The sequence below is a fragment of the Liolophura sinensis genome, chromosome 1, assembly GCF_032854445.1.
Source record: "Liolophura sinensis isolate JHLJ2023 chromosome 1, CUHK_Ljap_v2, whole genome shotgun sequence".
In the NCBI taxonomy this organism is placed as follows: domain Eukaryota; kingdom Metazoa; phylum Mollusca; class Polyplacophora; order Chitonida; family Chitonidae; genus Liolophura; species Liolophura sinensis.
Genome location: NC_088295.1, coordinates 21,568,800 through 21,581,216, shown reverse-complemented (window position 1 = coordinate 21,581,216; position 12,417 = coordinate 21,568,800). Strand labels below are relative to the sequence as shown.

The 12,417-nt window shown below is 38.3% G+C and overlaps 1 protein-coding gene across 1 annotated transcript in view; it reads right to left on the bottom strand.

The window, feature by feature from the left end:
• Positions 1–12,417, bottom strand: part of LOC135462186 (cGMP-dependent protein kinase 1-like) — a 48,449-nt gene that overhangs the window by 3,127 nt on the left and 32,905 nt on the right. The window contains 15 exon segments of the mRNA XM_064739581.1: positions 273–402; positions 725–847; positions 1,158–1,321; positions 1,577–1,718; positions 1,973–2,062; positions 2,652–2,791; positions 3,112–3,199; positions 3,370–3,441; positions 3,731–3,802; positions 4,310–4,405; positions 4,626–4,702; positions 5,167–5,181; positions 5,184–5,232; positions 8,528–8,633; positions 10,803–10,916. Of these exon segments, the coding sequence (XP_064595651.1) occupies positions 273–402; positions 725–847; positions 1,158–1,321; positions 1,577–1,718; positions 1,973–2,062; positions 2,652–2,791; positions 3,112–3,199; positions 3,370–3,441; positions 3,731–3,802; positions 4,310–4,405; positions 4,626–4,702; positions 5,167–5,181; positions 5,184–5,232; positions 8,528–8,633; positions 10,803–10,916 (1,478 nt within the window).

The window sequence follows — 12,417 nt, the reverse complement described above, 5'->3', positions numbered from 1 at the left end:
TGATAAATAAATTATGTCAAACCGGCAATGACAAACCCTCTTCAATAACATAATCCAGTGGTTCAAATATTTCAATTGCGTTCAACCGACTTCTGCCAAAGAAATGAAACCTAAACAAGAATCTGTTCGGCTTATGGTTAGTAGGTTCGATTCCACTGGTCAGTCTCTAGATCCCCACACAAGGATTTGCAGGATATTTCAGCACAACTTGGTAGATATTAAGCCTACGGCCTTTTCTTGGGAAGAGTAACCATTGTTCAGCTCTAACTTACATTTGGAACAACTGGAGGAGTCAGGTTTCGTTTCCGAAGACCATCCCAGTTAAATCCTTCGAACCATTTGTGTTTGGTAATGTCTTTTATTCCTCCTCTTCCGTAGCCCAGACGCTCTGTTGGATTGTCCCTTGTTAACAACAAATACCATGATAAAGATTACTTCATGTTGTTTTCAGAGATTAATCAAAATCCTATGATGAGTGTATTGCCCTAACACCCATTTAGCAAAAAATGACAGATAAGCACACGGAATTCAAATGAAATACCCAGGACTATAATCCAACTCACTCACTAATGCTTTCAGTGAGTCTAGGTGTTTCTCAACCACGCCAGCATGCATGCATGTCTACGTTTACTTCAATGGTGTCTTTTTATTAAGTAGAGATACCCGCATAATTTCGCTAAGCGTGTTGAGCATAGCAGTTATGTCACCGCATTTCCTCTCTCACCTGCACAGCTTCTTGATTAGATTTTGGGCATTCTTGGACACCTTCCTCGGAAAGTCTATAGCATCGATTCCCTTCAAGATCACGTTGTATGTCTTCATTGGGTCCGGACCAGTAAACGGTGGACTGGAAACAGCCGAAATGGCATGTTGTTTGTATATGTGCCGCTCATTCACAACAAGAAATATTTAGATAAATAGTGACAAAAAAAAACGTTGGAAAATAATTAAATTAAAAAATATTGTGCTATATTGTTTTTCTTGGTTTTTTTGTCCTATATAGGCAGTATATGCCCCAAAACATAAGAATTATATAATATTGGTATAGCAAAATAATAACACCCACGTGCTCCTGTTTTCGTAAATAAGCTCCTATGAGTCTTTAACCTGAGCAGGTGTGGCTGCGTTTTAGGTAACCTGAGTTGCTTGACACTGACCTCCCAGTGAGCAATTCAAACATCAGAATTCCAAGGGACCAGTAATCTGCGGATATGTCATGTCCCTTATTCAAGATAATCTCCGGGGCCACGTACTCTGGGGTGCCGCAAAATGTCCACGTCTTCTTCCCGTGGCCAATCTTTTTTGCAAAGCCAAAGTCGACCTGTGCCAGAAAGTTAGCTATATAAGGTCTGGGAATCGTAGTGCAGTATATAATGCGGTTTTCAGAATGGAAGCAATTATTAATGTATGTAACATGTACCTTTGATACGACAAATTAAGATATAAATTGTTTTATATGAACTTTAGACAGTTTGTATTAAATTCAACAGTAAAAACTAGCTTGTTTCATGATTTCTAAATGATCCCTTTTTCTTACAAACGTCATTAGAAACATTCACACATTGTGTCCACGTACCAATTTGACGTAACCCCTGTTGTCTAGGAGGAGGTTTTCCGGTTTGAGATCTCTATACACAATGCCTTTATTATGGAGGTAAGAAAATGCCTCTACTACACACGAAGTGTAGAACCGTGTGGTAGAATCGTCAAACGATCCTCTGTGATAAACAGAAATTAAAACTATGTAAATACTTCTGCAGTATAGTCAATTTTTATCAAGGATACACAGTTTAAAAAACTCTTTATGAATCATTCCAAAAAGGTGATACCAGATATAATCTCATCCTTAACAGTTAACATTGCAGTGGGGTTGGGCCACTGACGGAATCGATTATAATATTGGATTTCTGGATTCACTGATTGGATCTGTTGTGTCACAGCTGTTAGTTTGTACAGGAAGCACGTCGCTTACTTATCACGTAGTAATGTCCAGAGCTCCCCGCCCAAGCAGACTTCCAGCAGCATGTATAGATATTTTCTGTCTTTGAAGGTCCGGTATAACCTGTAAATGGAGGAAGAAAACAAATATGAGGCCTGGGATGGATGCTGGCTTCTTCAAATGTTCTTTCTGACACAGATTTGCGAAAACCCAGTTACTACTCTACCGCGATTAAAGGAAAAGGCACGTTGAGGTTATTTTGAGAGCAGTGTCAGCAAACCTGTAAGCGTTAGCAATTACACGATGCCGAGTTCCCCACTAACACCATTACACACGATTTAATCTGAAAGCTACCATCAGTAGACACGGTCGCTGAATATTTGCTCTCTGCGCTGGGAAGCCACAGATGAATCTTGTATTTTCGTAAAATAATAGTCGTTAATGTGATCTAAAGGAGAGTAGAAAATGGAAACCGAAGCCGTACATAGTGCGTGATTGTCTTAAATCGGCTCAGGCCTGCAGGAAATCTCAAACAGCCTCAGACTTCGCGACAAGACAATCCGAAAAGTAATGTTTGTGTCACAACACTCTAGGCGGGGGCATTTAATGTTACTCCAACCACCAACTATTTTTCCTGATATATGGAGGCGTTTCAGCCTTTTAGAAGTTACTTGTTACGGTTACTCCAAACAACTACAATAAATGCCCGTACCGAACAATGAAATCACATCTTGCTTCTTCCATGATGAATTTTTCGTTCATGATATGCTCCTGTTGGCGAGTCTCAACGATATGATGTTTCTTCAACTGCTTTAGAGCAAACGTTCTGGACTCATCATCGCAGATTTGAACCTGTTAACGAAGGAATGATAGCACTAAATGATCGGACTAAAAATGTTAAAAGCCATATAAAAGCCGCCTGTTTTAAAACCTTATACTGGACGATGTATACTAATATATTTGTCATTCCATATAGTTCTATAAGGTTTAGCTTAATCACGACCGTCATAACGTATACAGCGATTTTCTTTTACACAAAATTACTCTATGTGCAGCATGGATATGGAAGAGCATATTACAATGATACCTTTCTTAAAATCATCGGTAGTGACACAGCGGTCGAGAGTTACGGAGTAACTGAAAAATACAACAGTTTAAAGCAAGTTGCTCACCAGTTCCACTCTCCCAAACCCTCCAATGCCTAAGGTTGCAATAATACTGATGTCCGTTAATTTCAACTTGGCAAATTCGGCATCAACACTGCAAAACACATGAAAGATTCAATCAAGTTGAAGTTCAACGAAAAATACCAATTTTTGTTTATATTTAAAGATTTATTTGAAAACTTAATCAGAAATAAAGGGTATTCAAGAGCCATGTACCCAGGCGCAAAACATCTAAAAGGCATTAACTGTGATACGGCCACATACTTCTCTCTGTATTCCTCTTCCTGGTAAACACGCTGGAGCTGGTCTATGTTACTGATAAGAGTGGAATAGGACCTGGAACATAGGTCAGAGGGTAAAGTAATACCATATATGCCATAAAAGTTCACGCACAGTTTCAAAAGGATCCTTGTTAAGATATTAACAGAACAATTGTCTATATCAACACCCAATCATTATATAATATGGCAACATCAGGCAGAGGCCTGTTTCGTATTATCTCAGATCACAATGGTTTGAATTTGTACACCGCAGGCCTATATATTACAAAGTGTAGTTCATAGGTTTTCTTGATTCTGAGCTGTAAGTTTTAAGTGTGTTGCTTGGAGACGCTTGCTTTACTCACTCTCTATCTATGATTAGACAATCTACCCCATCAGGGTCATCAACCACGATGTTAGCGTTACGTACATCCTCCCTGTAACAATCATACATTTCCAAATTTCACATAATCCAAATTCGTAATTCAGTATTCGTTAAAGCAAGGATAAAATGTCATAAAAGTATAGCAATCGTCATTTTACTATGACTGTTTATATTACAAAGTGACAATATTCATATATTATTATCTTGCACTGCGACAAGTCATTATAATATATGGGACTCACAGGAGCAGACATCTAGGCTTATTATTTTAACAAGCTTCTTGCATCTTCTAGCATATCAGAGGTCTGGTTAACACTGGGGATCCAATACTCTTCAGGAAAACTTGTCGGGATGATCATGCTTCGATTGGACAATTAATTATTATTAATCCTCAGTTGAATAGTTTAACTACAACTTAAATACACACAAATGTATCTGACGCCAACTTATATAAATTTTTGTGTGTATTGAAGACCCATTGTTAAATGTGTGTAAAATGTGACGATATGGCTATATACGTTACTTTTCCCTCGAATCACAAACGTAAATATTGTCTTACCCTTGTAATGCTTTTTCTCCAAAGAAATCACCTCGATGGAGACTGTGTAGAACGATTTCACACGAATCCCCAGAACTGCGTTTAGTAACGTTTACCCTTTAAAGAAAAAATAAAGAATAGAATGAAAATATCAAACATCACCACCCTGATGCAGATACATGTATATCACAAGACTGTCCTGCATCTAAAATAAACATGTTCAAAGTGCACATTAGGTAACGTTATTGACATTTATTAAGTTATAAGAGCAACATTAGGGATTACTATGAGTTCAGTAAAATCTAGGATGAGAATTTTAGCGTTGTAATAATTTACCTTGCCACTGGCGATAATAAAGAAGGTATCCCCAACAGCTCTCTGGCGAACGATGTATTCCTTGTCAGCATAATGGGCCTGTGCAGAAAAGATCAGAATACGTTTTTACACCTCACTGACAAAATGCAACAGTCGCCCAGCCTACAGGCAGCCTTATTAACAAAAGTGTAATTCATGGAACTGCACACGAAAAGAAACTGTGCGTGTGGTCTCGTGAATGAAAGTAACTTATAGAGGCCCCGGATTTTTGCAAGAAACTATATAATTCAGTGTTGTTATAATCAAAACGTATACACAAAGGCTGAAATGTCCAGGCCAGTATTGCCCATAGACAGACGCAAATCTTATAAAGGTTAATAGCTTCTGTTTGTGCAAAATTATACTATGACTATGGAACTATGGAAATTTTCCAACTGCAACCATTACAATTTAAATTCTATAACCTTAAATCACCTTTGTACCATACTGACAGAACAATGATTATGTATGTGATATCATTTATGACCACATCCATACCTTTGTCTGAATATACAGTTCTCTACCTCCTCTAATACGTCCGGCCAGTTTGCTCAGAGTTTTCTTCTGGAAGTCCTTTAAAAGTAGGAACGCTGCAAGGAAACACGCATATGAATTACAGGAGTTATATCAAAATAGTCTGCCATACGCGTAATCTTTTGCTTTCATGAAGGACATTCAAAATTTACTACAAATCCTATAAATCAATAAGCTAAAGACTTATTCTACTAAAATTTATAAAAGTGTTCAAAATCATAATTATCTGGTTTCTTTACATCGGATAATTTAGAGGATTTCTCCGATTTTGTTTACTGCTTTTCGAAATTAAGGTCTTCGGACTAACATTATTGAAGTCACAATCATTTTTTAAAACTAATACTTCTATATATGTCTAACAGTCATATCTCAGTCACGGTGGATATCTTTATTTCTTAGCAAAACACACTATCTCAGCTTTATGTTTGGTTATTTGATTTCTTTGGAGAACCAGAGAGTCGTGGACCATCGACCATAGCTCTCTCACACGATGGCTGCTCCCACAGCTTCCCAACATCTGGGATTGATGGCAGTGTTAATCTCAGTTATGATACGGGCTTGTAAACATCATCCTTATCTTATGCACTGAATGTTTGATGGTAAACTAACTTCTTGCACGAAATGTTTTGATACCGGTGCAGGCATAAATGAAAATAATTCCTTTTCAGAAAATTGAATTTAAAACGAAGGGTAAAGAATAAACATATCGTCAATATTGTCCCAATTCGTTCGTGCTTAATGTCTGTTAAGATTTACAGCTCCATTCTCCATTGAAACATTGTCTTACTAAGCGCCTTGCGTTCAAGCAATCAATTTCAAAGAACTATTCCAAACTAAGCACACTGTCAGTTTTTTTTTTCAGACAGAGATCACCTCAACGACCGGCTGATATATCAATCAGGAAACACCCGGGTTACAGACTTAAACGTTGGTTATAACCAGAATACCAGTAGGTACTCTTACAGAAATCTACCCAGCACGGACGTTGTCCATCACCTGTACCACACCTTTGAGAAGTGCAGACCGAGATATGTACGTAAAATGTGGATTAAAGAGGTCAAGTCGACCTCACCGCGGAGGTGTTCGGTATCTTGCACCTGCTGTGAATCGTATCGCTTATTCAACATTCCCGCTATCCAGGCGGTGACATGCGGCACACATACCAGGTCGCGAAATCTTCCTGTTCTTCCTATACGTGTAATCCGCATACAGATTCTTGGAAACGATAGCTTACCAGACTAGCTCGTGGCAAGAACAGAAGGCTAGGGCTTGTCAAAATGTTATGAAGGCTTTGGGATTATCACCGCTTCATCGGGTGCAGTAAACCTCGCAAAGCTTAAAAAAGCTCCATGACCTGGGGAATAAGCCATTATATCCATCATTCCACGGCGTTTAAACGGGCGTCTTACAGACAGGCACAGTGAAAAAGGAACAAAATGATGGGTGAGATGCGTGATTAGTTAGTTCAGTGGGAGAAAGCATAGAGAAGAACCAGATAAAACTCTGGTCCATGTCTGCCATCAACAAACGTCAAAGTAAACATACACAGAGCTAGTGTATAAAGCCGTGGATGACGGCAGCCTGACAGACTCATTCCCGCCAACAGAACGCAGTCCAATTCGTTCGTTGAGAAAATGTAAACAATCGCGTACATGGGTAACATATATGCTCTTCTCGTTCTTGCATTTACCACCTTCGGATATCAATCATGTCCATCTCTTGCACGAATTACACAAAAAGAACCAACAGTTGGCAGCACTGAAAATCTGTTGGTGGCTATTCTTATGTACACTTTTGAAAGAGAAAAAAAAACATTGGTAAAACGTGGAAATATTAGTTGGTTCTGAGAATAGTTCCTATAAGAGCAGAGCCAGACTTAAAGGCTGGAGAACTGGCACCATGCGGAAAGTTTAGTGATAGTGACACACGATATCGTGGAAGCTCATTATCTCCGCACCAAACCACTTCAAAGGCATACGACAGGCAATCATAGGGTGCAAGCGGTTTTCCTGTGTACGTAGTCAACTGGCCAAACAAGCATATCACTTAGAGGAGCTACATAGAACATAAATATTGAATGCATCTTTGTATGTGTTTATCAATTTATTCCACAATGAGTGAAGCCAACTATCACAGCTCACTAAAATTCACTTTTTTATTTTTTGTGGTGACAGTTCCGATACCGAATTTCGAAGTCGCAGATTTCACCGTTAATTAACTCAGAACATCCACAAACTTAAGACGTTTATATCAAATTAAATCAAAATAACGGACATACTTATCAAGTAAACTCATTTCTTATCTCCGAACGCAGAACCAGCAACTGGCGGAAGCACTTAATAAACTACAAAATTCACAGTACTACCGAAACAGCTAATACAAGATATTTAATTTATCATAACGTGAATGTTATTAAAAGGTTTTCTGGATGCAATAAATATAAAACACCCATTGACCCCACATCGACAGTGCGTCTTGTTACTGGCAAACCATTTTATTTGAAGGAAATGATTCAAACTGAATGAAAGCACAAAGCGGGACTAATCCCAACCGTTCTGTTGTCCAACGCATTAATAAAGGACTCATAATTATTACTATGAGAACATGCACCTCTGTAAGACCTTTCTTTTCTACCTCTCCTTTCTTAACCCTGTTACATCCTTAATCACTACTACATAAGAATATTATATTAAGAGTAAAAGCATATATGACTGCATTTGAATGGTTCATAAATTTTGATTTTAAGTGTGCAGATTCCTCGTGCATAATATCTGGACCTAAATCCATTTACAAAGATGCAAGCACTACCATATATACTGGATGTCTCACGTTAGCCAATAGCAAATTTGATCTGGTTTTAGATGTTACCAGAGACCAAAATATTCCATGTTAAGACAAAACATGACTGTTTTCAAAGGCAAGCATTAGAGTGTTTGGTTTGATTGGTAAAAATCATTTCCTTGGCTCTTAAATTGTTTGCCGCAACCGTGAACGTCCAGCAAGTTTAGATCTCCAAGTTTTAGATACACAACTTTGTCATACAAATATGGGTTTACACGAGTAACGCTTTAAAACTATTCAAATTTCTTTTCAAGTGCTTCGACTTTTCAGCCTATGTACGCTTGCTGAAGAAACACATTTAAAGGCACTCAAGTTGAACAGAGAAAGCAGAGCGTGAGAGTTCGTAACTACACTTCAGTAAATATTTTTTTAAATCTTCACATTTCTTTTTGAAGTCTTGGATGTTTCCCAGCAGCTTTAAGTATTAAAGTTACCGAATTCTGTTATATATCCTTTTAATTGTGACTCCATGGGATTTTATTTAAAAATTTCAAATATGAAAAATATTACCTCCTGAGGAAGTCCATATGCTCTGTCTGTCTCATTAAGCAAGTCCTCATCATGATACTCTGGAAACATGGTCGGTCGATGGCCCACAACTTACAGTTCGTCAGTGCTGAAAAACAACGAACCATTCGCACGTGACTCTCTGAAATATTACCGTGCGTATAACTATAAAGAGAAGAGAATCCATCCGAACGCATCAGGTGCATGTGACTGAGCGGATTAGAACCCATAAACCATCTCATCTTATCTGAGAACTCAAGCAGGTTTTTGTCTGACAAGTCTTTGTCCATATAATACACCGTTATTACTGGTCAGTGGTCAGACCTGACGTCAAGTGGAGTTAGTGGAGACGTTCCTCAGACTGTGTGTATTGCTAGTCGAATATTGCAGGATGTGTGTTTAGTCTGAGCAACAATCCAAAGAAATAGAATATGTCTCCTATGTATCTTGTTGGACCTTTTGACCCTTGCTGAACGGAGTAACCCTGAAGAATCGCGCTTGCGCCAACGTGTATCCGTGAAGCCCCCAACACAGTCAGCTGTAACCCTTACTACAGTCCATCATCAGTCCAACTCAAAGCAGCTCTTATCTTCACACACTCCTCCAGTGTTACGTCTAGAAATAGTCTAACAATTATGCAATATACTTCAAAATAACCTTGCCTGGCAGTGCTGTCGGGGTATGTCTATCTGACTATTGAGGGTACAACCAGTAAAGATAAATGAAGCGTCTAGGGTTGAATTAAGCATCTTACTGTTTACTTATAGATACTTTAGGATGTTCCACAGAGGGCTGTAAGTTAATTAAAACTTCAAGACCAGAAAATGGAGCAATGTCAGATGGGACACACGCATGTTCGTCATCTTGTAAAACTACTTTGGATAATAAATGCTTATTTCTGATCTGCATGGAGGGCTTAATTCTTATTCAGTCCACTCGCTCATCTATAGTATGGAACGAACTGCTCCACCGGTAAGAAATAAGAGACTTAGAGAATGGAATATATTTACACTGATTTTCTGTTCAGTCAAACTCTTTGTGGATTATTTCCACAGATACAGCATACCATTCGTACAGATAACTGGTCAGCAGTTCAGATGCTCCAGGTTATCACCACCTACACGTACGTATAACACCTGAGCCTTTATTTAAACCTTAAAGAACTGGCTCCTGGCAAGCTTCCAAGCTGCTGACAAATGGCTGATAAACGACTGGGCTCTTTTCATGGTTCACACAAAGCTTACATGTTCCAGGTACATGCATTATATATGTGACACCACCAAATGGCCTGTCTTCAATACAGTCTGATTAAAACATACCACGATTATGTCAAGTCTATCAAAATGCCGGGCCAAACTCAATCAATTATTGCAATGAATATCACTGTCTTTATGTCAGATACTGCTTGTAATAATACAGGAATAGCCACGGTGTGAAACCAAGAAAGTACCAAACGTTCAGCTCATTCGTACCACATGTGCCCTACCAAGATATGTAAATGTTGTTGAGTGCTAACCGAGAAACCATTCATAAGATTCCCATACCTCACCCTATCAAGTTTTTTGTCATAGCCGACTTAAATTGCTGCATTTAATCATTCCACATACATATATATTTACAGATTTATGAACACGTTTGCAGAATGAAAGTTGAAACAATTTATTTTAAAAACAAAAATATAGACACATACATGTGGCGTCACTAATACTCTCTGGGTCAATGCAGACTTCAGTGCAATCTGGTGATTTAGAATTATTTTATTTGGTTGGAAAAATTTTAAAAAAATTATATCGAGCTGTTTTCTTGGACAGTGTTTGATTGTGTTTCATCTGATATATACAGATGAAATGGCGTGGCCTTTAAGGTAAGAACCTCGCTTTAAATGTTTACTTCATCAAATTATTTCTCGATGGTTTCCGATGTCTCTTGGGTAGGGTGTGTATGTCAACTGTTCCCTGTCAATGATGAAGCCTCAGTAAACCGTCAGTAAACAAAAAATCGCTAAAATAATGTTACATTCTTACACGGGCTGTAATACCAAAGCAATATGTCCCCACATATATAAATACTTATGTCATATTATTTAGACATTTGTGCCGACATTAACACTGTAAATAAAGAGATCGTGATGCCGACATGTGGATTCTACTGTAAATAAATTCTTGATTTTACCAACAAACTGTTAAACGGGCCACAACTGTTAATATATGTTCCTTTTGAAATTTAACCTACGACATTCATGAAAACTTGGAATATATTTAAGAAACGGTTAACTCACCTCGAACCGTTGCAGTCCTAGTACAGTTGTAGAGAATAGCCAATTCTCCAAACACTTTTGCTGGTGCCATGGTGCATAATTTCTGACGCTCTTTGGTGACTTCCACCTTTCCCTCTGTAAACAAAAAAACATAATGGTAGAAAGGACACGGACTTTGTGAAATGTTCTTGTCTTAGCCAGATGTGCTTGTTCCCATCAAGCCAGGAAGCAGATAAATCACGGTCCCTCTGTACAAGAATGCACACGTTTCCAGCGAAGATATATACACATGCACCTAACTGGCGGTGGAAGGGGGGCACGAGGGCTAAAATAGTATACATCTGCGGTAAAGCTTAATCACATATATATAAAACATATATAAACTGACCATAAATCAGCGATATAAATCAGCCTTCGGGAAAACTTGACAATTGTGAATAATACGAGAGAGTGATCTTACAAGAATATATGCAGTAGCCTACTTAACAAACAATTCCAACGACGTTTGATACGATGGAAGGTTTCAGAAATCCTATCACCAGAGTATAAAAAAGCTGGTTATTCATAAACCCCAGAGCGGTATGGTTTCGAAGTGTAATGAACCAGGTTACGTTCGATGAAGTTCGAACGTTATGTTCTGGTCAAGTATAGTCGTTGCTCATATTTTGCTAAATACGTGTATTAAATATATACCTCTCAGATGAGAAATAAAAATGAAAGTTATTTTAGTTTACTATTTAATCATCACACTTTGATCTGACCTATCTAACTACGTGATGCTTTAGCTAGCTTCAGGCGTTAAACATCTTACATCACATAAAATAAAACTTGTCGACACGCTATAGACGTCTTTCTTTCCTTGCCATTGCACTGAAGTTATATATAACATTCAAACCTCCGCACTCTTTTACCGTATGCATAAGCCTGAAGTTGATGCTTTCTTTAGACGGCCTTGTACACTTGTGAAGATGTAGGGTATTAATTCGTGTTCTATTCCATAGAAAACATGGATTAAAAAGCTACTCGTTTATCAGTTCGGGATCTAGTTTATCTCAAAAGAAAGGCGATTGTATTGATGTTAAATAATTAATGCACTTTAGTGAGTTTCTGTTGTGTGAAAAGGTTTGATGTGTTGCAGTGTCTTTCAACACCGTCCCCTCCTTCTTCCGCCTAATCAGAAGATGAACCATCCTTGACTGAGTCAGATGGGTTATTTTCGGCTGAGCGCCACGAGCTGTACCAAAATATGACGTCAAAAATAGAATAAAGCAGAAAAAAAAATCTGGAAAAAAGTAGGACCATTGATGGTTGACGTCTAATAAGACATATGTCTGGCTGACTGACGCTGGCGGTCTACAGCAGCGAGGAGAACTGCCTACAGAAACAAAAAGGGCAGCCTTCACACGCCAAGAAACTTGGTCCTTGTTATATACCCATGAATAAAATTAACAATAACGGTCGTGTACATGTATACTCAAGGCAGCCTTATAGCCTAACAAGAAATACAAGTGCAGTCTTCTTTTACATAAGGGACAAGATACCATAAGCAAGGGACACATCTGGAAATCTTACCTAGTCTGATAAGTACTAGGGAAACGGCAACATAAATCGTATATGGTTGCATTCGCTGATACAG